The following is a 27,474-nucleotide window of genomic DNA, read 5'->3' as shown; positions in this document are numbered from 1 at the left end:
CGGGGTTCTTGCGGAAGGCCCATGGAAATGGTCTTGAAACAGCATTGCTTGGTGGACTGAACCCCTAATAAGCAAGCAAAGTTAGCTATTTATCATCCGAAACAAAGGATTTGTGCATCTTTTCATCTACAAAGCAGTGCTTTCCTTATTTTTAAGAAACGACAAGTGTTTTCTCATGCAACAGATTGTCTCAATTGGTTTAATTTTATCACAGCAAATAAATCAAGACTCTTCCAGTAGGTTTTGGCTTCCAGATTGCCAACTTGAATGGAAAGTAGAAATAAGCTTTCACCAAAGGAAACATTCAGCACTCCTGATCTAAGTCATGGAAGAAGTACCAGAAGTATTGCATTACTAGTGGCTAACGCACTAGAAAAGGAGCCTTTTGTATCCTATCTTTTGTGTATACACATGGACAAAATAGCTGTGGTTAAAACAACACAGAGGAAAGCAGCTAGTTGTCACATGGCAGAACCAGCAGCTGATAAATAGAGATAGGAAACCAGACCACACAAAACAGACAAGCACAGCTAGCCACAGGACAGATCCTAGCATTGCTGAGCCAAACAGCTTCTCCCTCCATACATCATCCTGTTTCTTCCTGCAGCATAGAGCCTCTTTCACAACTGTGCCTACAAACTGTCCCATTTTGAGGCCCTTCCTTCACCCTTTAATTCTGTCCTATCAGCAGGCTATAACCTCCATATTGTGGCAGGTTGATACTGATCCTCCACCACTGTCAAGCTCCGGTAGATCCTGGACCACCCCTTTCTGCTGCTTCCATGAATCGCTAGACCACTACAGTCAGGGTGCTGAACCTCTTTCAGCCCGAGGGCTGAATTCAATTGTGGAGAAACTCTTGGGGGCCACATTCCAGTGGTGGGCGGGGCCAAAGGGATGGGGCTAAAATACCCCAAATACCAGCATATTGTAGCTAAAAGTTCTCACTGTCAGTAGCTAAGCCTTGGGAGAAGCATTTCAACCTTTTAGAATGGGGGGAAACTGCGCAAAAGCTGGGGAACCACAATCAGTGGCAAGGGGAGGGCAGTCTGGGAAACCTCGGAGGGCCGGAGTAAGGCCCCAGGAGGGCCAGATTTGGCTTCCAGGCCTGAGGCTGTGCACCCCTGCATTACGGTAAGCCTTAAGTCCTGCCTTAAGCAGCTTAAGGAGTTACTTTATACTGAGTCAAGCCACTGTGCACCTAGACCGGCACTATCTGGAATGGCCATGCCTCTCCGAGATTTCAGGCAAAGACCTTCCTCAGACCTGCTACCTAAGACTCTTCCACTTGAGGTGCCAGGGAAGGAGTGTGGGACCAATCGACTCAGAGCCTATGGTTGGCATGCACTGCCCCTCCCCTTGTTCATCCCTCGATATTCCTGAGCAACATAAAAGGAACAGAAGCATCGTAAGGGGTTAAAAGGAGCACCCTAACAGAGCTAGCATGCCACATTTCCTTGTTCGTCCTTGGCCAGACCTCTTAGTTCCTCCATTATGTTAAAGTGATTTTTAGACTGCTTTTAAGGGTAGAACATGGGTCACTAGAGGGAGATGCAGAAGGTAACAAGGCAAAGCATACCTAGAAAGACCCCATAGGTCAGCATTCCCCCCACGCTGGCTGCCAGAAGGTTCTTGATAACACCAAGACGCTTGCGGCGGAAGTACTTGCGCTCCTCCTCTTCTTCATTATACTCGGCGTGAGCCTCCACAAAGTCCTCCAGCTGGAGACAGAAGCATCAGAAGGGATTAAAAGGAACACCCTGACTGAGCCAGCAAGCTACATTTCCCAGAGAGAGAGAGAAGGAGGTGTGTTGTCAAAAGGCCAAGGGCAAGAAAGGTAACCACACTGCACCATGAGAGTGCTGTTCTCCAATGCAGGACTGATTATGCTTTTGTATTATTTCACTACTGGAAGTAAGTACTATGAATGTGGACTTATTTGCATGTTTGGGGAGCACAAGCATTGAGAGAGAGAGAGAGAGAGAGAGCACAAACTTTTAGCATGGTGATCATACATGCAGAGGGCTTTTACTGCACATCTCCAAAGAAAGGAAGCCCCTGCTATCATCTTGCTTTAATGCAGCTTTCCCCAGCCTGGTGCCCCTCCAGATGTGTTGGACTACAACTTTCATCATCCTCAGGTGATGGCTGGGAAAGGTGAGAGTTGTAGTCCAACACTTCTGGAGGAGCATCAGACTGGAGAAAGCTACTTCAGTGTAATATTCATCCAGAGGTGCTTCCAGACAAGGTTTTTACTGTGCAGTATCCCTTTCTCATTCATGGAATTTTACCGGGGTGGTGGTGGTGATTTCCAGACATTGTCATTCCAGACATTTGGAATCCTCCCATATTTTCCTACCACTCCTTCTGTCTTTTTTTCTTGCCAGAAAAAGTCCATTAAGGAGGAAACGATGGAAAAGCTGCACAGTGCCTTTTGACTAGTAGAAACCAGGAACCCTCTGTCTGTAGAAGCGGCCCAAGTTGTTTTTTTAAGGAACAGTTGATCTATATGTACTGTTTCCGCATAATGGATAAGAAGTTAATCTGAAGGGAAAGGTTTTCTGAAGGGAAAGGTTTGCATATGATTATTAATTTTAATTCAAAAGAATGCATGTAATAAGCTGTCATTAATACTTTCTTCTCTCTTTCAAACGCCATGCCCCTTTCCCCTTCTTCCTTGCTCCCCCCCCCCATTTTCTTACAATTTGTGCATGTTGTTGTTAAATCATAAAGGGAAAAAAAACTATGAATAAATAACAAAATGAAACACAGAAGAGTCAAGACATATGCAAATCAGCTTTGAACACACACACACGAAGTGGCAGTGTTTGGTTCTGCTTTTTTTAAGACCCATCACTCCTGATGCCATTCTGGCAGAATGGGAACCGAGGATGCATTTTGTTTTTGTTTTTTCAAAAAAAGTATTTTTAATTCAAAATATATAACCTAGTTAAGCTCTCTAAACAAAGTAACTCTCCCTCCTCCCCCACCCTGCCCGTCTCTCTCTCTCTCTCTCTCTCACACACACACACACACACACACACACATGCCACAATCAGCCTTTCCCAACTTGGTGCCCTCCCGGTGCATCCCCAGGGTTGGGGGAGGCTGCGATAGATAAGAACATAAAAAGGGCTGTGCTGGATCAGTCGAAGGGCGCACCTAGTCCAGCATTCTGTTCACACAGTGGCCAACCAGCCGCCCACGGGAAACCCAGGAGCAGGACCAGAGTGCGACGGCACCTCCCCGCCCATGTTCATGCAGACACCGTCGGGGCGTCTCTTACCTGAACCTCTGGGCCATTTAGGACAGGCCCGTTTGCAACATCAACCTCTCCTCCGTCAGGGGCCACGCCGTTCGCCAGCGCCTCTTCATAGACGTTGCCACCTGCAGGGAACATGCAAGGAGGAAACGAAAGCTAAAATGCCGCAGCCGCCCCTTCGCTTCGGGCTGCCTTTGGGGCAGTGGCACCGAGGAGAGGCAGCGCAAATCCCGCCGGTCGGACAGGCCCATTCTGGAAAAGTTTAGAAACTCCCATTCCTACGTGATCGCTCCTTCCTAGGCTTCCCCTTTGAGGTCGAAGCCTCCGGCGCGCACTTTCTACGGCCGCAAGAAGGCAGGCGCTCGGCCAGCGCGCGAGGCTCCCGGGCAGCAGTGAACGCAGGAATGGCGCCAACGCACCAAAACGAGGGCTTTGCTCGCGTGGCTTAAATGGGCTTCAAGCCTGACACCAGATCCATGCCGGGGACAGGCGGGCATCGGGCTCGGTCCGATCTGCCCGAAAGATGCTAGGCTCGAGCGGCAGCCCAGGCGAGAGAGGCGGCCTCGAGCCACGGGCGACAGGGAAGCGGCATCGCACCGACCCCAGCCCGAAATCGCAGAGGGTCAGTACCACGCGCGGATCAGTACCGGGTTCCATGGCGGCCCCGCCGAGGCCGTCTCCCCCGCCTCCTTGGCCGTGGTACGCAGCAACGCCAGAAACTCCGCTCGCTGTAGGAGAGCGCGGGTTCACTTCGCTTTTCCGGCTCCATGGGGATGGGCGGGGAGGAGAAAGGGAGGGGGGAGCCCTGGAAGAGGACGGAGGGCCAGGGGGCTGCCCGGGGCGGGTGTTTCGGGCACGCACGCGGCCAGCCCAGCAGGCGTCGCTCCCTGAGGCAGAGCAGCAGATGGCGCCCACCCCGAGTCAAGATGTGCAGCGCCCAAGGCCAGTCCTGTTATTTTCGCACATGAGGTAGAAAATCCCGCAAGCACCTCTCCCCATTCCTGGCAGTAAGAATTCAACAACAACAAGGGAAATGACCAACAGTTTGCTGCCCTTTCGTGATAGCCCAGTCCCATATGGCTAATGGTAGGGCAGGCCTCCTCAATATGCTCAATAGTAGGGCTGGCTGCCTCAGTATGTCTAATGGCAGGGCTGGCCCATCACACAAACACATCCACACTTTCTGAACACGTTATATCGGACATATATCTGATCGACCAAAATGTTACCCCGATTAATCAGGCAGCGGATTTTAAAAATCGAAACACATTTACTTTGTGTAAATTGCGCGTGCCCCGTTTCAATTAAACTATTTTTTATTTGCTAATTTTGAGTAGCAGCAACCTGAACCAATTAGATGCTGCCTTTGGGTATTGGAGTGGTGACAGGGTCGTCTTCACACTGTTCCGGGGCCCTCGCTGGCTATGCCTCCTGAAAGACAGTGTTGGACTGGCTCAGACAGTTTCTGCTCAAGATTAGCAAAGGAAAGTACCTCGATTTAACAGGGTAGAGCACAGCAGCCTGGCTGCAGCCTCAAGGGACTGCTCACTACTGCAGCAGTGCTTTCCTCCGCCGGTGCAGGAACCGCCACCACGGTTGCTGTTGCCACAGTTGCTGCAGCTGCCACCCTGCCGCCACCACCGCCACTTCTGGTTGTGCTAGGGGGATGTTTGGGGGCCTGCAGCTACATATACCCTGTCTGTGTTCAGCCCTAGCAGTGCCTCTGCTTGCCTGCTCCCTCCCTGTTCTGAAACCATTCGTTGAATACTAAAGTTGGAATTTTGCCCGAGCATAATATTGCAAGTTAAACCCCACTGGTCAGTGATAGTGGCTCAGTTTTAAATGTGCCATCAGGTGGTGAACATAAAAAGCATACTTCCAGGCCGTCAGCCATGTGTCAATGCAGCACCCACCCGGACCACAGATCCTTGGCGTGATAAATGCCGTCCACCGGGCCTACATCTTCCATTTCCTCTTCCTCTTCCACTTCCTCCCTAGACTCCTGCTCCATCTGAACTCAGTTGCGTCCTTCCCCTCATCCTTTGCTGGGCATGCAAATAGGTCTGAGAAGAAGTTGGGAACTCGCATAACAGCTGTTGATGACACAAAAGCCCACTGCCTACCCAAATGCCTTCTCCCAGACATTTGGCAGCATATGATGAGTTTTAATCAATCCTGGATTTGTCTTATGCTTATGGTTGATTGCTTGAAATTCTTTTTAGGTATATATTGGCTTTGTGTATATTGCCTGTTCATGTGTTTTTTTTCTGTAAATGGCTTTTGACCTCTGTATGCTGTATTTTTCATTATTTTAATCTTTGTAAACCACCCAGAGAGCTTTGGCTATGGGGTGGTGGTGGTACAGAAATGATAATAATAATAATAATAATAATAGCAGGAGTTCCATTTCCTAAAGTGCAGGGGAATTCTTGTGGCTGGGGGAGGGAGGATGAGGCTCCTTCCCCAGTTGCAGGTTCTCCAAAACAGTCTGTTATTTCCCCCCTGCTCTCAAACAGTATGGCAAAAGAGGAGGAGGAAGTGGTGGCGGTTGTGGACAGACTGAACTGCAGAAGTGTCAAATCATTATTATGATTTAAGATACCATGGAAGAATTTGTATTATATAGAGATAGGACACAGGATTCTTCATCAATACAAACTATTGGACTAAAACTTCCTTTGGATTCTATCTGCCCCTACATTTCAATTATCATAAATTCCAGGAGAATATGAATGAAGCATTATTTTAAAACAGGGAATAGTTGCTGCAGGTAAGTAAAGATACCTGTAAGGAGAAATCTGATGAAGCAGCACCTATATGTTTATATGGATTATCCCACAGTTATCCTGGGCGAGTACAATCTGTGAGCATGCCCACAGCACAGCCTTCCCGGACCTGATGTCCTCCAGATGCATTGGGCTACAACTCCCATCATCCCCCAGCCAGACTGTGCTGACGCCCAACACATCTGGAGGGCACCAGTTCGGGGAAGTGAATTATGACACCTCTGTAAATTTGGATCTCAGCTTGTTGCAGACCCAACAACCACCTGCATGACTGACCAGGTGGGGGTAGTTTGTTTCTAGATGTTTCACATTTTCCAAGCTTCATTTCTGATGCATGACATTCAAGTTCCCTTTTAACTTCTGCTTTTGAGACTTTCACTTTCAGTTCTATATACATTGTAAAGAGGTTTTGAAAGTGTGCGTTGAATATGTTGATTAAAAGAGGGTGGTGGTAATAACACGGAGAAAACCAAGCTAATATAGACACAGTGGAAGTCAGCTCCCACAGGGCCCTTGGTAACTCTGTCACCACCCACCGACCATGATTATGCTTGCTGAAGATGTCCCCATATTACGCATGCATGGACAACAATCAACATGTGGCAATGGCAGAAATGTGAAGAAGACATGATGGAACCCTGTCCATATCTGCTTCCACACGCAATGCACACATATACTGCCAGGAAGAATCCACAGCACCACCCCTTTCATAATTTCCTTTCACAATTTTGCTGCAAAGCCATGTTAGTCTTTGCAGTAAAAACAACAGTCTTGAGGGACCTTAAAGACTAACACATTTTTTCTGGCATAAGCTTGCATCTGATGAAGTGGGCTATAAGTCCACAAACGCTTAAGCCAGAATAAATCTACTATTTATTTATTCTAAAATTTATAAACCACTCCACATCAAGAGATATCTGAGTGGTATACAATAAACTGGAATACAAAAAGGTACAGTAAAAGCAAATAGATCAATAAAACAGTGGCTGGAATTTATTCATCATTCCGGAAATGCTTGCCTGAAAAGAAAAAAAAAGGATTTAGGAAATGTCCAAAAAGAAGTAATGTAGGTGCATGGCTGATCTCAGTTGGAAGGGCATTCCACAGGTTGGGAGCCAACACGCTAAAGGCCAAACTCCTGATGGTTTCCAAGTGGATCTGTGACCCATGTGGGACCACCAGGTGTGCCTCTCCAGAAGACCTTAGTGACTGGGCAGGATGATAAGGGAGAAGGTGTGTCCTCAAGTATCCTGGTCTCAAGTAGTTCAGGGTTTCATAGACTAAGAGCAGACCCTTAAACCTGGCCCAGAAGCAGATGGGCAGCTAGTGCAGACCCTTCAGCATTAGTGTTACATTCTGATTTGGAGTGGCACCTGACAACAGCTGGGCAGCTGCATTCTGCACTAACTACAGCTTCCGAGCTGGCCTGAAGGATAACCCCACATAGAGTGCATTGCAGTGTGGTTACCAGAGCTTGCACCATTATGGCCAAGCTATCCCTGCCTGGGAGTGGTTGTAGCTTGAGGTACCAAACAAAGTTGGAAAAAGGCATTCTGAGCTGCCAAGGTCACTTGGGCCTCCAGTGACAACTACAGATATGTTGTTTTGATCATCATCATCAATCATCATCGTCATAATTTCTATAAAGCCCAATTGCTGAAGCTCTCTGGGTGGTTCACAACAATACACAAGATAAATACAGCATAAAAAATTAAATATACAAAATTTAAAAACACTTTAAACAGCTAAAAATCTAGGCATACCCCAAGCCTATGAACCTGTGCCTTCAGGGGGAGTACAGTCCCATGCGGAAAAGGTAACAAGCCTCTCTTCTGCACACGGGAACCACTCACCCCCAAGGTCTCTCTTTGTTAGTCTTTAAGGTGCCACAAGACTCTTTGATGTTCTTACCCCTTACACAGGCGTCTATAAGTCAGTAGTTAGCACCTTGCACTAGAAATCCGCAGGCTTCCCAGGAAGAAGGGTTTGAGTCCTACTGTAGTACTAATGGGCAATATCCAATGGTAGTCCTACATAAACTAGGCCCATTCCCTTCAATGAGTCTACTCTGTGTAGGAGTACCAATGGATACTGTCCAATGGTTCCTGATAGCTAATGCACTTACACAACTTATGTGAATTGGTGTCTGTTTTGCAAGGGACAGGGAGGAATGGGACCCGCATAGACAAGGAAGAAAGAACGCTACAACAGCAAGGCGACGGGAGGTGACACTATGAGCTAGCTTGTAGTATGTCAGTAAGAAAAGGAAATGCAATGGGAAACAAGGGATGTGGGGTTGATTCCTACCCATGAAAGGTGCAGATGTGGCCACTAGAAAGTAAACCCTACTTTTTGGGGTCCCTGCTAGCAACAATCATTTCGGATGGAAAAGGACAAGATGGCAGGACTAGGAGTCAAGCCTGCTTGTAGTAGCCACTGGCAGTGATGCCACCAGTGGAGGCTGGTGGCTCCGGTGTCAGTGGGCTGTGAATCTGCTCTGGCTTTCAATCAGAACCAGCCAGAACTCTAAAGGAGATATCCAAGGTGCTGAACCCTAACCCCCCATAGCTTCAGCACCTTGGGTAGCTCCTATAGTGTTCTGGGTGAAACCCAGAGAGGATTCACAGCCCCACTGACATTGGAGCCAGTAGCCTTCACTGGTGCCATCAGGGCGGGACTTTGGGGCAGAAGTCCAAAGCCCCATACAGCAGAATGAGCAGAGGGGCCTGCTCTGGACCATGTTTCACAGTGCAGGTGATCGCTGATCCTGGTGACTGGCACTCTGACCAATGGCCTCAGTGCAGGCAGCTGTCGCCCTAATTCCCCACCAAACCTTATTTTTAACCCCCGTCCACTTCATCCAGCACCACTGCTTGGTTTATCTCACCAGAAGTAACTACGGGCCTGAGGTGTCAGGATATCATCAAAGCTTGCCCCATCACCCTTGTTCGTGCTCCGGTGGCAAGGCTCGGGGGCAAGATACAGACTTTAAGCCCAGGAGGAGTGTTGTGGTCGAAAACACACTGCCACCTTCTGACTGTGTGTCCATCATGAAGGTACTGGAAGTGATAACTAATGGTGGGAGGAGATTCCCATCTGTTATCCATCATAAGAGAGGCATTTCCTAGACATAGAATAGAATAGAGATGCAATTGAAATGGCTTTTATTAAACATGATTATCTGTAGAGATAATTCTGACAGCATCATATAGCAATGGGGTTGCCAGCCTTTTTGTTCTTGCAGGGCCCCTGTGCCTTGGAAAGCTGCATGACTGAGGAGTTACAAGGGCACCTTTCCCCATTACTGCATACTCATGTCAAATGCAGATGCACAGCTATTGCTGTAGGTCTTGCATATGTTTTCCCATGGATGGGGGAACAGCCTTACATCTGGGGGTGTTGGATGGCTGCCTCGTTGCCTGTGGAGAGATGAGAGAGACATGGGATGATAGGTAGCAGCAGCAGCACACTATTATCTAGGACTGGATGCTTGTTAGAGATTGGTGAGTAACTGAAAAATAATCCTAACATCTAGATGCTTTCCCACTCTACGTGTCCCATCTCACTCTTGAATTGGGTATGTGCTTCCTTGGTAGTTCACCTGACATCTATGGGCTTTTCTACATGAGGCATTTATGATGCACCCATCATTCCCTACTCATGGCTTACGAGTTATTGAAACGACATCATGACCCTCCAGTTTTGCTTCTGTGTCTATCCAGCAGCTTTGGCGAGTTTTTTTTAGAGTAGGGAAAATGCATCATTTAATTGTGAAAGTGAAAGAAAGTGCATGCTTTCCTTGTGTAGTTGTGCTATTCCACTATACCACAGCGCCGCCCAGAGGTTATGTAGCAGAAAAGGAAGATAGGAAATGCTCCTTATGTAGTGCTCTAATCTCATAAAGCTCTACATGTGGGGATTAATTTGTTGAGGGATATAATGTTATAAGTGAAACAGTACTGCCTCACTAATGTAGGTGTTTGACTGGAACTCTGTCTCCAGTTACTATTTCTTCTGATGTCATGTGCTGTGGCTCTGAGGGACAATTGATGTGATGCTAAACATGCAATAAAGAACCCATTGGGTTGTTGTTGTTGTTATTTTAATTTGTAGCAGGCTTGCTCAGGGCTTGGATTTTCATTGGGACTGCAGCCCACAGGGAGAGAAAATTTAACCCTTTCGTCCACTGCTGTGATTCGGATGAAAATAGCCCTCTTCTCTCTCTCTCTCTCACACACACACACCACAGTTCCACCAAAAATCGTCCCCCCCAGCTGATAATAGCCCTGGGAGGGAAGCTTCCATTGGCACTACTTCATCACATGAAACTTTTCCTGGCTTAAAGTGGCAGTGATGGGAGAAGCATTGGCTCTTAAATTTCTCCCAGTCATGCAGGTATTAAAAATACAGGAGCACTCCTCCCCACTCCCCAAATTTGGCAACCTTAGATGACACTTGGTCCTGCTATAGTACACTGTATCCTACCATCCATGCTGGAAGCTTGTATTCATTGAGCAAATGATAATGCATTTTAAATCTCTGCATTGTTGCTGGGTTTTACTCTGGTTGTACTTAAGCTATTATATTTTATATTGGATTTTATGATGTATTTTGTGGTTTTAATTTCTGTGAACCGTTTAGAGAGCTTCAGCTATTGAGCAGTATAGAAATGTAATCACCAGGCCCAGATGGTATCCACCCTAGAGTTCTCAAAGAACTCAAATATGAAATTGCTGATCTTCTAACCAAAATATGCAACATGTCCCTAAGATCAGCCCCTATACCAGAGGACTGGAAGATGGCCAATATAACACCAATTTTCAAAAAGGGATCCGGGGGGGATCCAGGAAATTACAGGCCGGTTAGCTTAACGTCTGTTCTGGGTAAATTGGTTGAAGGCATTATTAAAGATAAAATTAGTAAGCATATAGGACAAACCCTCCTGAAAAAGAATCAACACGGCTTCCGCAAACGTAAGCCCTGACTCACTAACCTTTTTGAGTTCTTTGAGAGTGTCAATAAACATGTAGACAGGGGTGATCTGGTATACATCATTTACTTGGACTTCCAAAAGGCTTTTGACAAAGTCCCTCACCAAAGACTCCTGAGAAAACTTAGTGGTCATGTTATAAGAGGACAGGTCATCTTATGGATCAGTAACTGGTTAAAGAAAAGAAAGCAGAGAGTAGGAATAAATGGGAAATTCTCCCAATGGAGGGAAGTAGTGGGGTTCCACAGGGATCTGTATTAGGGCCAATGCTTTTCAACCTGTTCATTAATGATTTGGAATTAGGAGTGAGCAGTGAAGTGGCCAAGTTTGCCGACGACACCAAATTATTTAGGTGGGTAAAACAAAAAGGGATTGTGAAGAGCTCCACAAGGATCTCTCCAAACTGGGAAAATGGACATCTAAATGGCAAATGCGGTTCACTGTAAGCAAGTGTAAAGTGATGCACGTTGGGGCAAAAAAATCCAACTTCAAATATAGCCCGATGGGATCTGAGCTAGCAGTGACTGACCAGGAAAGAGATCTTCGGGTTTTGGTGGACAGCTCAGTGAAGATGTCAACCCAGTGTGCGGCCGCTGTAAAAAAGGCAGACTCCATGTTAGGCATAATTAGAAAAGGAATTGAGAATAAAACTACCAACATCATATTGCCCCTATACAAAACTATGGTGTGAACACACTTGGAATACTGTGCACAGTTCTGGTCACCACACCTAAAAAAAGATATTGTAGAGCTGGAAAAGGTACAGAAAAGGGCACCTAAAATGATCGAGAGGCTGGAGCATCTCCCCTATGAGAAAAGGTTACAACAGTTGGGATTGCTTAGCTTGGAAAAAAGGAGGGTAAGGGGAGACATGATAGAGGTGTACAAAATTATACATGATGTGGATAGGGAGATGTTTTTCTGCCTCTCTCAAAATACTAGAACCCGGGGTCATCCTATGGAGCTGATTGGTGGGAGATTAAGGACAGATATAAGGAAGTACTTCTTCACACAGTGCATAGCTAAACTATGGAATTCGCTACCACAGGAAATAGTGATGGCCACCAGTTTGGATGGCTTTAAAAGGGGGTTAGACAAATTCCTGGAGGAAAAGGCTATCAATGGCTACTAGTCCTGATGGCTATATGCTCCCTCCAGTACCAGAGGCAGTGAGCCTATGTATACCAGTTGCTGGGGAACATGGGTGGGAGGGTGCTGTTGCGCTCATGCCCTGCTTGTGGGTTCCTGGTCGACAGCTGGTTGGCCACTGCGTGAACAGAATGCTGGACTAGATGGACCCTTGGTCCGATCCAGCATGGCTCTTCTTATGTTCTTAATACGCACATACATAATACTGGGGCTGCCTGCAATTGCCTTGGCACAAGAAGCCACATCCCTGGGGCTTCTAGATGTGTGCCATCCAGGGCACAGCATCCCTCATGTCTTTCCCCAGTATTTCAAAGCCACGGACAAGCCTCTATTCCTAGACAAGCACAACTGCCTTGATCCAGTGGAGGCCGGTGGCTCTGATTTCAGTGGGGCTGTGCATCCATTCTGGGTTTCAGTTTGAACCAGCCAGAACTCTGATGGAGCTATCCACAGTGCTGAACCTATTTTGAAACCCAGAATGGAATCACAGCCCCACTAAAAAACAGAGCCACCAGCTTCCACTGCCTTGATCTCTGAAAAGCATCAACTAATCCTAATCAACTAATAGGCAGAATCTATTGGTAGAACTCTCAGTGATTTGTAATAGATTGGCAAAGGTTTCTGATTCCGAGTAGCTTAACAATAGAAAGTAAAATTAATTAAAAAAAAATCTGACATGGATGGCCTCTGACTAATCTTTTGTCTCTTATCCCTGGTGTTCCTCTCTTGTAAAATGGAAGTATTAACTGGTTGTTTTTAACCAGGTCTTTGTGAAGCTCTACTAGCCACTTCGATTCTTTGTGTTAGAATCCCTGTTCAATACTAACTCCCACAGAGGAGTTTTTCTATCCCCGTATATGGCTCATGGGGTGCAGTAAATAACTGATTCCACTCCCCGCCCCACAGATCTGTGCCTGGCTCTTAGTGGACCACAGGGATCCCACAAGCCTGACGTCTGCCCTGCCCTGATCTAATATCTGCAACAAACAATATGACAGTAACTCTATCTTTGCTACTGCTTTTTCAAGCCATTATTACATTTCCTATCTTAGGGCTAACTTCCAGAGGGCCAGCCATATTAGTCTGTTGCAGCGAAAACAACAGAGAGTCTTATGGCATCTTAAAGACTAAGAAATGTATTCTGGCATAAGGTTTTGTGGACACTGGCTACTTTATTAGAATAATAGAATAGTAGGGTTGGAAGGGGCCCATAAGGCCATCGAGTCCAACCCCCTGCTCAATGCAGGAATCCAAGTCAGAGCATCCCTGGCAGATGGCTGCCCAGCCTTGTCTTGAACGCCTCCAGTGTGGGGGAGCCCACCACCTCCCTAGGGAATTGGTTCCATTGTCGTATTGCTCTAACAGGAAGTTTTCTCTCAAGTTCAGCCGGAATCTGGCTTCCTGTAACTTCAGCCCATTATCCCGTGTCCTGCACTCTGGGATGATGGAGAAGAGATCCTGGCCTTTCTCTCTGTGACAGCCTTTCAAGTACTTGAAGAACGCTATCTCCCCTCAGTCTTCTCTTCTCAAGGTTAAACATGCCCAGTTCTTTCAGTTTCTCCTCATAGGGCTTTGTTTCCCGTCCCCTAATCATCTTCATTGCCCTCCTCTGAACCCTCTCCAGCTTGTCTGCATCCTTCTTAAAGTGCGGTGGACGTAGTACTCGAGATGAGGCCTAACCAGTGCTGACTAGAGGGGAACTAGTACTTCACATGATTTGGAAGCTATACTTCTATTAATGCAGCCCAAAAGAACATTGGCCTTTTTTGCAGCCACATCACATTGTTGGCTCATATTCAGCTTGTGATCTACAACAATTCCAAGACCCTTCTCACTTGTAGTATTGCTGAGCCAAATATCACCCATCTTGTAACTGTGCATTTGGTTTCTTTTTCCTAGGTGCAGAACTCGGCATTTATCCCTGTTAAATTTCATTCCGTTGTTTTCTGCCCAGCACTCCAGCCTATCAAGATGACTTTGAATTTTGTTTCTGTCTTCCAGGGTATTAGCTATCCTACCCAATATTGTGTCATCTGCAAATCTGATCAGCCTGCCCTGCACCTCCTCCTCCAAGTCATTAATAAAAATGTTGAAGAGCACTGGGCCCAGGACTGAGCCCTGCAGTACCCCGCTTGTTACCTCTCCCCAGTTTGAGAAGGTACCATTGATAAGCACACTTTGAGTCCAATTCTGTAGCCAGCTGTGGATCCGCCTGAGAGTTGTTTCATCTAGCCCACTTTTAGATAGCTTGCTAATCAGGATATCATTGGGCACTTTGTCAAAAGCGTTGCTGAAGTTGAGATATATCCACAGCATTCCCACAGTCCACAAGGGAAGTTACCTGATCAAAAAATGAGATCAGATCAGTCTGGCAGGATTTGTTCTTGACAAATCCATGTTGGCTTCGAGTAATAATCACTGTATTGTTTTCAAGGTGCTTACAGATGGATTGCTTTATCATCTGCTCCAGAATTTTCCCAGAGATTGATGTCAGACTGACTGGTCTGTAGTTCCCAGTTTCCTCCTTTTTGAAGATAGGGACAACATTAGCCCTCCTCCAATCATCTGGCACTTCACCCGTCCTCCATGATTTCTCAAAGAGAATAGACAGTGGTTCTGAGAGTTCTTTTGCCAGTTCCTTTATTACTTTAGGATGCAGTTCATCTGGCCCTCGAGATTTGAACTCATTCAAAGTAATTAAGTGTTCCTTGACCATATGCCTATCAATCTCAAGCTGCAATCCTGCCCCTTCAGCCTATACTCTGCCTTTGCCAGCAGGGGGTGAGGTGGGTGGGTGGGTCATAGACCCTCTTTTGGGAGAAGACTAAGCCGAAGTAGGAATTGAGCATTTCTGCCTTTTCTTTGCCATCTGTTATCATTTTGCCATCCTCATTAAACAGTTGAACCACCATTTCTTTCCTCTGTCTTTTACTATGCACATATCTGAAGAAAGACTTTTTGTTGTTTTTAGCATCCCTCGCTAACCTCAGCTAGTTCTCAGCTTTAGCCTTCCTGACGCCATCCCTGCAATTCTGTGCTACCTGCCTGTACTCTTCCATTGTAGCTTGGCCTTCCTTCCACTTCCTATATGTGTCCCTGTTTGTTTCCAGGTCATCTCTAAGCTTTTTGTGAAGCCACATTGGCTTCTTCTGTTGTCTTCCACCTTTTTTTTCTTGTTGGAATGGTTTGTAATTGTGCCTTGAGAATTTCCTTTTTTAAAAACTCCTACCTATCTTGGATTCCTTTTCTCATTAGAGTCGCATGCCATGGGACCTTAAATGCATGGACTCATCATGCATCTGATGAAGCAAACGGTGTCCACAAAAGCTTATGCCAGAATAAATTAACATGAATAAATTAACATAAATTTTCCATCTATGCATGTTTAGATGGGAAAAAAGTCCTACAACTCAGCCAGTCCTACAATATCTGGAGGGCACTGGGTTGGGGAAGGCTGTCTTAAAGCAACAAAGTGACTTTAGATCTGTAGAGAGCACTAAAAAAATAAGTATTGCTTATTTTCCCATTTTTCCAAAGTTTCCAATTTTTCCAAAAAAGCCTGGAAAGCTTCACTGGCTCGCTGGGGAATGCTGGAAGTTGCAGGAATATTTTCCATCTAGACATGCATAGGAATGCAACCTTAGTTAGTCTTGAAGGTGCCACAAGACTTCTTGTTGTTTTATCTTAGGCCTGATTCATATGTTACCTTTGAGGGCATGGAAGCTACTTCCATGTGATCCAGCCCTACACCACTCTGATCACATAAGAAGAGGAATCATGTGGGGCAGGCAAAATGATGTGGCTGCTTCCGCTTCACCATCATATCCATCCCATGTGGTCTGTGGTTTAAGAGTTACTGGAGCAGCATGGGAGGGGACCACGTGGAAGTAGCTCCTCCACTGCCAAGGTAACAGAGGGATTTGAATCTTGGTCTTTCTTGAACAGCAAAACTAAGCACATTTATTTGGAAGCAGGCTCCATTGAAATAGCCAGGATTAGGGACTTAAGTTTTAATCCTTCTAGGATCTTTGTACACTGGGTGCTTCCAGGCAAAGGGCTCCAAGTGCTATCAGTCAAAAGACATTGTGTACCATCTTTTCTTCCTTAATGGATTTTTTGTGGAAAGAAAAAAGATGGAAGAAGTGATGGGAAAACACAGGAGGGTGACAAATTTAAAATATCTTCATTTTGATACCCCCCCAATTAAATTCTGTGAATGAAGTAGAGCGATTGCATGACAAAGCCTTGTTTCATTGCCCCCACTGTTAGCACTTCATAAATATTGGATAGTAGTAAATTAGGGTTGCCACTCCCCCCCCCCCACCTAAGCTTTGGCAACAGCATGTCTGGCAGAGATTTCACAGGTGAAGTTTCTACCTACAGGGAGATGCAGTGATAGGGAAAAAGCTTCACTTGCTGAATTTTTACCAGCTGTGCATCAGTTAGAGACATAGGGTTCACTGCACCAGGCTTTTTATTCTGCAGTTTACCAGGGCTTCTGCTTCCAGATTCTATGCAGGATTAAAGATCAGCTCCTTACACAAGATGACATGGGCTGAAAGTTCTCTGCAGCCTCTGGGGTGGAGAGTGAGAAAGCAAGCCATGAATCAGTGGGTCTCCCAACACATCCAAGTCTCTCTCTCTCTCTCTCTCTCTCTCTCTCTATGCAAAGCGGCGCAGGGCTTCCTAAAGTTGCAGTCAGGTGTTTACATGGGGGGTCGCTGTCTTCTTCTTCCTCCTCCCACCAGCTCCATGCTTGCTTTGAGCCTCTCCTACCCTGGGCAAGAAAATTCTCCCATCCCAGGTCAACAGGCAGACACGCTGGAGGAACAGTAGAGGGGGTAAAGGGCAGTTGTGATTTTCCTACTCCGGCCCAATCAGTACTCAGGTTGTGGTTATAACGGAACTGCACAATTAATGGCCATTAAAACAGATTTACATTTAAATAGTGCATTATCTCTAATCTTTTTAAAAGCGGGCTAAAGTTCAAAAACTGCTAGATGTGCCCTGGAGGTTGACGACGTCATGTAAAGGACACCCAAATTTCTGTGAGTGACCAGTCACAAGCATGCAATAAAAGCCTTGTGTAGAAATGCCCATAGTCAGAAGCTTTGACAGAAAAAAGGTAGCAATCCTAGTAGTAGAAATGGCAGTAACGGTGGCATCAATGAACAGGCCCAATAGGACAGAAGTCAGTCAAAGCCATATGTAACTATATCAACTCCTGCCACTAGAGGGAGTCAATAAGCCACAGAATTGTTAGCCTTCTTTCTGCAGAAAGTCTCTCATTACAAAGATACAAATGGGCCATAGTGGATTTTTGTTAATCAAATAGCCAGTGCAGGGGGGTCTTGATCCAGATAAGGACTATGGCATAGGAGAAGGGGGTGGGGCTTTAACCTTTTGCTCCTGCCATGGTCCTGATCGGAATGGCTTCCCCTTGTACCTGCTATTTATTATGGAAAGAAAACTCCCATTGGTATCAATTGGCGCTTTCCCCCCATTTCCAGTAGCAGGCACGGTGTATGTGGGGTGTTGATTCTGATCAGTCCCAGAATGGCTTGGGACTTCCCATGCTGGCTATTTAACAAAAATGAACTGTGCAACACCGAACTACATAACAGTCACAACTAATTTGGCCCTGAGTCTCACCTCCTAGCTCAGTGCATCTCTTCCTCCTCCTCACAGAGCAGGGCTAGCATCAGGGGTAGGCATCACTGGGCACTTGCCCTGGCCCATATCCCAGCAAGGGACTCAATGCCAATCCTTGGAGCTTCCTGGCCTGCTGTTCCTTCTCCAAGCAGTTGCTGCCTATTCACCTGCCCTCTCCGAATGAGCGAACAATGTGAAGGAGCAGCAACCTCTGCACACCTTCGCCTCTCTCTCTGGCAGGTGGTGTGGATTGGGCCCAGAGGAAGGCACAAGTGGATTGGCAGTGGCAACAGTTGTACTCAGGGATCCCCCAATATTTGGAACCAGCACTGAGGGCAATGCCCCCTATTAATGGCCTAATCTAAAAGTTAGGGCCTTTACAGAAAAACGTTTAGGGTTAAAGTGGAAGATTTAGAGCAGGACAAGCATTATCTGCATCTTGTGATGAGCTTCATTTATTTATTTATTTATTTATTTTATTAATCGCCCATCTGGCTGGTCACCCAGCCACTCTGGGCAATGTATGACAATAAAAACAGTTCAAAACAATAAAATTCTACATTAAAAACATCATATTTCTAAAATTTCCCTAACCCATCCCAAATGCCTGTCTGATCAACCACGTTTTTAATGCATGACGTAAGCTCGTTAAAGAGGGGGCATGGCGGAGTTCCGTAGGGAGGGAGTTCCACAGAGTGGGGGCCACCACAGGGAAGGACCTCTCCCTCGTCCCCACCAGCCTAGCTGTCCTGGCTGATGGGACAGAGAGAAGGCCATCCGAGGCTGATCTTGTTGAGCGGCCTATCTGATGTTGCTGGAGGTGCTCCTTGAGATAGGCTGGGCCGGAACCGTACAGGGTTTCAAAAGTTCAAAAGGGTTTTAAAGGTCAAAATCAACACCTTGAATTTGGCCCGGAAAACAACTGGTAACCAGTGCAACTCCTTCAGCACTGGAGTGATGTGATCTCGCCGGTGGCTGCCTTTAATCAGGCGAGCCGCCACGTTCTGTACCAGCTGCAGCTTCCGAACCGCCTTCAAGGGTAACCCCACGTAGAGCGCATTACAGTAGTCTAAACAAGAGGAGACCAGGGCATGTACTACCGATGGGAGCAGATGGTCAGGAAGGTAGGGGCGCAGCCGCCGTATCAGATGGAGTTGGTACAGTGCTGTCCAGCTCACAGCTGACCCCTGAGTCTCCATGGACAGCTGGGAGTCTAAGATGACCCACAAGCTGTGGACCTGGTCTTTCCAGGGTAGCCGTACCCCATTCAACACCAGGTCAACATCCCCCAACCTCTTCTTGTCTCCCACCAAAAGTACCTTGGTCTTGTCAGGGTTCAGCTTCAGCTTTTTCTTCCCCATCCAGCAACTTACCATCTCCAGACATTTGGACAGGGATTCTATGGCCAACCTTGGTGAAGATTTGAATGAGAGGTAGAGCTGCGTGTCGTCCACATATTGATGACACCACACCCCAAACCTCCTGATGATAGCCCCCAGTGGCTTTACATAGATGTTAAATAGCATTGGGGAAAGGATGGAACCCTGTGGCACCCCACAAGTGAGTGGCCACAGGTCCGAAACCTCCTCTCCCAGTGCTACCCTCTGGTAGCTGCTAGAGAGGAAGGACCGGAACCACCATAATATGGTGTCGCCAATGCCCAACCCCTCCAGGCGGTCCAGGAGGATACCGTGGTCAACGGCATCAAAAGCCGCTGAGAGGTCAAGGAGAACAAGGAAGGAGCATTCGCCCCTATCCAGAGCACCTCCTCATATCATCCACCAAGGCGACCAAGGCCGTTTCTGTCCCATTCCCAGGCCTGAAGCCCGACTGAAATGGATCTAGATAATCGGCTTCTTCCAAGTGTGCCTTCAACTGCATCGCCACCACCCGCTCAATCACCTTGCCCAAAAATGGCAGATTCGAGACTGGGCGAAAGTTGTTCAGAACTTGGGGATCCAAGGAGGGCTTTTTAAAAAGCGGTCTTATCACTGCCTCCTTGAGGGCTGATGGCATCACTCTCTCCTCAAGGGAGGCATTTACCACCACCCTGATGGCCTCAGAAGGCTCGTGATGGCCTCAGAATTTGTCTGAAAGCTCTTCAAGGAGTTATAAAACTTGGCAGGTTTTTAAAATTATTATTATTTAAAGGACAGCATTCAAGAAGGGTGCTTTCAGACAAGACATTTCTTATGTAATCGCCATACCTCAGCTGTGGGATTGAGGAAGTCCAGAGCACATTGCCTTTTATTTGTAGCCCTCCCATGTTTTCCCACTGCTTCTTCCATCTTCTTCTTTACCACAGAAAATCTGTTAGGGACAGAAAAACAGAATAGCTACACAGTGGGCCTGTTCACACAATACAACAGCCCACAGTGGCTTAATTTACCCATGGGGGCTGTTGCGGTTGTGCCATAATTTTTGCATGGCACTCATGAGCACCTGGCTTGCCCTGTGGTAGGGGTTGTTTGAGAGTCAGACAATCCTCAAGCCAAAGGACCCCTGATGCCTGGGTTCACATTACATGACAAGCCATGGCAAGCCAGGTGGGTGCCATGGAAAAATGGAGCCCACAAGCACCCAGCACAACATGACAGCTCCCATGGGTAAATTAAGCCAGGCTGATGTCTTTTGACTGGTAGCACTAGGTGTCCTCTATCTGGAAGCACCCAGAGCCTCCTTGAGTTTAGCTTGTTGACACATTTCAAGCTTATATTTTGAACCTTGGAAAATATCAGATTTTTAAAAACAAACAAACATAAACTAGTTAGGATTAACAAAACAATGGTGTTGTTTCCATTTTTGCTTTCAGAAACAGGTCTATTGTTTTTGCTGACATTTCCCTAAATAATCACCCAGACAGATGGATAGTATACTCAGCACTGGAAATATATAATCAGAAGGAGGCCTGAAGCTCAGTATTTGACTTAAATATTATGAGCAACATTTGAATAATAGCTGCATTAATGTTGGGGTGCCATGTCACCCCTAGCAGACACGTTGCATTTCTTTCTCCCACCAGTGCCATTGATGCAATTTCCTGTGTATGACTTGAAGTGGCAGTTCTAACAATCCTTTGTTGTTCATCATTGTTTAAAGGTAACCACATTTTAAATTTATGGCTTGGCCTTATTATCATGCTTTACCAATTAAAGTATTATGATCTGCCTAAGAAAGATGTGGGTTTGCTTTGAATGTAATGTACTAAGTACAGATATTTATGGATTTCAAAGACAAGTAAAGTTCCAGCACAGGACATTTTTGTTCACCGACATCTAGTAGATGTGCAGGTCAATATCCTATTGGTAGTAGAAAATAAGAGTCTTTGGATAATGACATAGAAAAAGTATCAATAAACAGTGGATAATATTGTCTGCCTTTTTAATACAAGGGATGTTCTGTTTAATTTCATCATCTATACACAAGGAACCTTTTAAAAAAAACCTATTTATTTCTTTTTCAATACAAAAGCACACAATCAATTTTTTTTAAAAAACACACACATCAAAATACAAAACCTCAAGTACTCAGAGAGAGGAAACAGCTATAAACTGCATCCTATTAGCCAGACACGAAGGATGGGAGAAGTATCTATTCATAGCAACTGAATAGTTGAGTCAGATCAAAAGCCAGAGTCAAACTATAGGGAACAAAGGGTTGTTCCTTAGTTGATGGGCATAAATGCAGGCCTTGAAGGCTTTTTGGTAGAAACTCAATTTGTTTTCAAGGGCTTTCGTTCAGTACTTGATGTAGTGGAACAAACACCAGCTGGGATTCAGGTGTTGGCCACTTACGCATAGCTGGGGGGGGGAGAAACGCATCACTAAAAAAGTGGTCAAAAGAGGACACCAATTTGCATATAATTTGCATGTACTAATTAGTAATCATAGTTGTCAATTTAGAAATAATAACTATCAATACAATACATCTCACCATCATGGGGAAGACTGTGGCCAGGTGACCTGTGACCTTGCTGCTCAGTCTTTCGCCCAGGTGCTAATGGTGGATGGGCAACTTCAGGGCCCCTGCTGGTCTCCCTTCCTATTGGTGGAGGCCGGTGGCTCTGATGGCAGTGGAGTGGTGAATCCACTTCAGGTTTCAGTCAAAACCATTCAGAACTCTAGAGGAGCGATCAAATAACTGAAACCTGGAGTGGATTCGCCACACTGCCATCGGAGCTACCAGCCTCCACTGCTTCCTATGGTTATTTATCTTTAACAATAAGAAGTTAATTCATAATTAAATTATAAAGCCTCTTTTATGAGGGAAGAAAATGTTCTGGAAAATGGAGTACAAATTTTGGCATAGCGCTAGCTCACAGAGCTAGACACAACACTACCCCCCCACACACATCTGCATTGTGGTGGATGCAAAACTGGGGCCAGCCTGCCAACACAGTTGAGGCTGTTTCACTTGTGCAAGCAGCACAAAAAAAACAAACACCCTGATGAAAAAAGAAAAAAGCAGTTCTACAACCTCTGCCAGTGGTGAGCCCTCCCTGTGAGACACTGTTGAGAATTTTCCCCCCCCTGGAGAAATTCGGCCAAATGGTACCCCAATTTCTCTGCCTGAAAGGAGGGTGGAGAATTTCAAGAGGCCCTTTGTGCACAGCTAGAGATGTAAAATTTCTGGAAAGTTTGAGGCCATGGCGGGGGGGGAAGTGTTTTTTTCAAGTTGTTTTTTTTTTTAGGAAAAATGGGAAATTTTGGAAAAATTGGAAAATAAGCAATAGTTGTTTTTTTTAGCACTCTTTACAGATCTAAAGTCACTTTTTTGCTTTAAGATAGGCTTCCCCAGCCTGGTGCACTCTAGGTATGTTGGACTTCAGTTCCCATCAGCCTCAGGCAGCATGGTCAATGGACAGGAATGCTGGGCACTGTAGTCCAAAACATCTGGAGGGCACCAGGTTGGGAGGGCTGCTTTAGGAACGTAAAGCAGCCTTTCTGTTCCTAAAGTTATTTTATGTATGACTTAGTTTGCTCATGAAATTATCATTATATTTTAAAACTTGTAAAAGTAAACCCAGTACATTTGTAATCATTGTCTGAATAGATTAGAACTACATTAAATGACTGCTACAGCATGAACAACAACAACAACAGCATCAGAAACACAGGACTCTATAGAACAAAACCCAAGCTGTCACGAATGCACATTTACTGTCAAGAATGCACAGTGGTGACTCTACTCACATGTTGAGAAACTGAGCATACATGTCTATCAGTAAAATATACTTTAGATCAATAATTTTAATAAGGACTGAAAGAACTAGCTATGCTAGGAATCTTACAGAGAGAATTTTTTTAAAATTCCTCCCATGTCTTCATTATTTCCAGACATTTTACGTCTCTAGTCTTTCTATAAAAGTGTTCTTATTACATAGTTTTTTAGAAATCATTTTAGGGGGAGTAAAGGCTGGGTAGAAATTTATAAATACCTTGTGTTAAATTCTAAAAGAAACTATTTCATAATCCAAACCTGTTCAATTTTTCCAATTTTTCAGAAAAAAGAAACAGTCCTTGGGGGAAAAATGGGTTGTTTTCCTTATTTTTCTGTTATTTTTCTGGTTTTTTTCCCAGGCCTTCACATCTCTACGCACAGCTCCAAAATATTCACAATCATGATCTACAGGTTAGTCTAATTTCCTGCCCCACACCATATAGTAATGGTGTTGCCGCCTGGGCTGAGCTCAATAAAGTGTACTGTCCCCCAACCCAATTAGGGTGGCCACTTACCCATTGCCATAAAAGAGGATAATCACAAAAAAGAGGCAAAAAGAGGACACAGATTTGCATAAAGTTTGCATTTGCTAATTTTGTGTATAGATGCACATTTTAAAAATAGTTATTGTAATTTAAGTAGAAATATAGTCCCTCTCCCCATAGTGGGGAAAGCTATGACCAAGTGACCTGTGTGCCTGTTCATTGTGTTGATGAGCTGGTCACTGTTGGTGGGCAACTTCTGCTGCTCCCTTCTTACGGTTATTTATCTTTAAACTGGACTTGGACAGGGCAGCCCTTCAAATAGAGGACTGTCCTATGTCAAGTAGAACACATGGCCACCCTGTGTCCAATGCTTGGTCCCTGAAGTTGCCTCACCCTTTGTAGCTGCAGAGCTTTTAAAGGGAAAATGCAGAATCTCTGGCTGGAGCCTGGCAACCTTTTCCTGGCATTGTTCCAAAATGGATGTGCTCATAGCTTTGTCACACCTCTCGTGACTGGAGCAGATTGGCCAACAACCAGCTCTTCAGGCAGTGGAGTGGTTAGTCTGTTTTTTATTCTTATCTACTTCAGCGCGTGGTTGGTTTTTTATTCTAGCCCGCTCTGTCTGAAGTGTTACAAAGTGCTTATTGGGTCACTACAGTTTCTTGAACAAAGTTTCTTGTAATCAGCAATTACTTCATAGATCAAATCAACAATGGCAGCATTTACCAGAGTTCTGTGCCAAGATTTATCTTGCGGTTCAGAGGTTTGGCCAGAGCTCATCATCAAGCCAACCAAGACTGAATTTTCAAGCAGAACAAAAGAAAGTTAGAAAAGGAATGTGCATCTATTGTTCAGGGGTTTTAAAATGGCAGTACAAAGGGCCTTCAAGAATGGGCTTTAAACTGCTGCAGATATTAAAAACAAAACTCTGACCTGGGCCAGGGGGTACAATATAGGGAATGTGGTAGTGGGCTGATTCTTCTTGGCTGGGGAAAAGAGGGCTAGTAGTTTCATCCATAAATGAGAATACTTGAATTTAAGCTGGGAATAAAGAAATTTAAAACCAAGCCCTTTGTTCCTCTGCTTTCCTTCTTCCTTAAATATTTTGAAACATGGGCAAGAGCAGTGGTGACTTAATATCCACCACCCCCTGACCTCCCTAAACAGTGCCTCTGGGAGAAGGTGGAGTCACGCTGGCATCACTGTCTTCATTATGTGGGACATTTTGGCACCAATGGATTGCATGAAGTTTCAGTAAGCCTGTTCTGGCAAGCGATCCCTGCCAATTGTGAGGGCTCCTAGTAAGCACATTCTCTGGGCGGCACTCAGACAGTCTCCCAGCCAGCAAGAAAAGAGGCCAGGTTTACCCAGTCTTTGCATTTGGTAAATCTGGCCTCATGTAGGATTTGAACATTACCCCCTAATTTCCCTACTTTCCACATGACAGAGAGTGTCCAGCATCCATCCTGGAAGCCTTCTCGCATGCCTCTCTCTGTGACTGGGAGACATGGCTGTGTGTGGAAAGTGGACCCTTTTCCCCATGGTATGTGGCAGATCTGTTGCCCACTCCAGACTCACCTTTCAGACACCTGCGGATAGATGCATTGTCCATTCTGGACTTGCCCTCCTAAGGGATTCCTGATACCCCAGCCAGGCAAGGCACCTCAATAAAGCATTTCAATGTGTTCAAAGCACCTGACATATATTATCTTAAGAACATAAGAAGAGCCATGCTGGATCAGACCAAGGGTTCATCTAGTCCAGCATTCTGATCACACTGTGGCCAACCAGCTGTCGACCAGGAACCCACAAGCAGGACATGAGCACAACAGCACCCTCCCACCCATGTTCCCCAGCAACTGGTGTACATAGGCTCACTGCCTCCAGTACTGGAGGTAGCACATACCCATCAGGACTAGTCGCCATTGATAGCCTTTTCCTCCAGGAATTTGTCTAACCCCCTTTTAAAGCCTTCCAAATTGGTGGCCATCACTACATCCTGTGGTAGCGAATTCCATAGTTTAGCTATGCGCTGTGTGAAGAAGTACTTCCTTATATCTGTCCTTAATCTCCCACCAATCAGCTTCATAGGATGATCCCGGGTTCTAGTTTTTTGAGAGAGGGAGAAAAATGTCTCCCTATCCACATTCTCCACACCATGCATAATTTTGTACATCTCTATCATGTCTCCCCTTACCCTTGTTTTTTCCAAGCTAAGCAATCCCAGCTGTTGTAACCTTCTCTCATAGGGGAGATGCTCCAGCCCCTCGATCATTTTAGTTGCCCTTTTCTGCACTTTTTCCAGCTCTACAATATCTATTTTAGGTGTGGTAACCAGAACTGTACACAGTATTCCAAGTGTGGCCGCACCATAGTTTTGTATAGGGTCAGTATGATATTGACAGTTTTATTCTCACATCCCTTCCTAAATATGCCTCACATGGAGTCAGCCTTTTTTACAGTGGTCGCACACTGGGTTGACATCTTCATTGAGCTGTCCACCACAACCCTAAGTTCTCTTTCCTGGTCGGTCACTGCTAGCTCAGATCCCATCGGGCTATACTTGAAGTTGGGATTTTTTGCCCCAACGTGCATCACTTTATACTCGCTTACATTGAACTGCATTTGCCATTTAGATGCCCATTCTCCCAATTTGGAGAGATCCTTTTGGAGCTCTTCACAATCCCTTTTTGTTTTACCCACCCTAAATAATTTGGTGTCATCGGCAAACTTGGCCACTTCACTGCTCACTCCTAATTCCAAATCATTAATGAACAGGCTGAAAAGCATTGGCCCTAATACAGATCCCTGTGGGACTCCACTATTTACTCCCCTTCATTGGGAGAATTTCCCATTTATTCCTACTCTCTGCTTTCTGTTCTTTAACCAGTTACTGATCCATAAGAGGCATGGCTGCTAAGTTTGCTCAGGAGTCTTCAATGAGGGACTTTGTCAAAAGCCTTTTCGAAGTCCAAGTAAACAATGTCTACCGGATCACCCCTGTCTACATGTTTATTGACACTCTCAAAGAACTCAAAAAGGTTAGTGAGACAGGACTTACGTTTATGAAAGCCGTGTTGATTCTTTTTCAGCAGGGCTTGTCCCTCTTTATGCTTCCTAATTTTATCTTTAATAATGCCTTCAACCAATTTACTCAGAACAGACGTTAAGCTAACTGGCCTGTAATTTCCTGGATCCCCCCTGGATCCCTTTTTGAAAACTGGTGTTACATTGGCCATCTTCCAGACTTATTGTAATTTGCACAAGAACCCAATAAGGTAGATCTTGCCTTCTCCAGGAGGTGGATCTGGCAGCTGAGCTGGAATTTGCCTCTCTTAGCCACCAATGAACTAGCTGGCTTGCTGACGAGGAGGCCCATGCTTTGTCCCCAGTCCCCAATAGCATGCAAGTTCCTATGGCCATACCAGCCTGAACATGTCTGGTTCCTCACTGACAGACCAAGATGGGAGACACTGGGAACCTAGGAGGTCACCAGTTCCCCTTTTCACCCATTATATGGAGGGGAAACCAAGGCCCAGCAAGCAGCTTTCTTGGAAGATAGACTGCTGCCTGGGGGTCCAACTGGGCCACCAGGTGGGAGATGGGGTGCTTTGGGTGGATTATGTTCCTGGATAGAATTTTCTCTGAAGGAGCACATCCTGCTTTTTACACTGGTGCAGCTGTGGTCAATTCATGAGACCGGACAGTATTTTATACTTGGTAGGGCTTGACCTGTTTTTTTTTCAACTTAGGAAAGTTTTTTTTTAGTTTGAAACCCCCCAGAACTGGTAGCTGAAGTGGTCTGACTGTTGATGGTTGCAGATCTACCCCTTTTGTGTTTCCTGATGGTGGAATGGTAGGTATCTTAAAGACCTTATTAGAACTTCTCCAACCATGACTCATTATAAAATTGCAGGAACTGGCAATCCA

General features: G+C 45.6%; 1 protein-coding gene and 1 long non-coding RNA gene across 3 annotated transcripts in view; one reads left to right on the top strand and one right to left on the bottom strand.

The window, feature by feature from the left end:
• Positions 1 to 27,474, bottom strand: part of UNC93B1 (unc-93B1 regulator of TLR signaling) — a 100,183-nt gene that overhangs the window by 6,295 nt on the left and 66,414 nt on the right. The window contains exons 1-3 of one of the 2 annotated variants that reach the window (XM_084804228.1): positions 3,910 to 4,037; positions 3,287 to 3,387; positions 1,580 to 1,721 (exon numbers count right to left, since the gene is read on the bottom strand). In XM_084804228.1, the coding sequence (XP_084660354.1) occupies positions 1,580 to 1,721; positions 3,287 to 3,387; positions 3,910 to 3,919 (253 nt within the window). In that variant the 5' untranslated portion in view covers positions 3,920 to 4,037. Of the gene's footprint in view, positions 1 to 1,579; positions 1,722 to 3,286; positions 3,388 to 3,909; positions 4,038 to 27,474 lie in introns of those variants that run through there. The other variant, XM_084804237.1, reaches the window with a different exon arrangement.
• LOC146358155 (uncharacterized) lies at positions 3,800 to 26,517 on the top strand. Its single transcript, XR_014783784.1, has 4 exons — positions 3,800 to 3,884; positions 20,862 to 20,938; positions 23,419 to 23,470; positions 26,435 to 26,517. It is a non-coding gene; the product is annotated as an uncharacterized LOC146358155 (long non-coding RNA).

Source organism: Heloderma suspectum, chromosome 1 (genome assembly GCF_057233095.1).
Source record: "Heloderma suspectum isolate Gila_16-S chromosome 1, 16-S_ref, whole genome shotgun sequence".
Classification (NCBI taxonomy): Eukaryota; Metazoa; Chordata; class Lepidosauria; order Squamata; family Helodermatidae; genus Heloderma; species Heloderma suspectum.
This window is presented reverse-complemented; position numbering and strand designations above follow the sequence as displayed.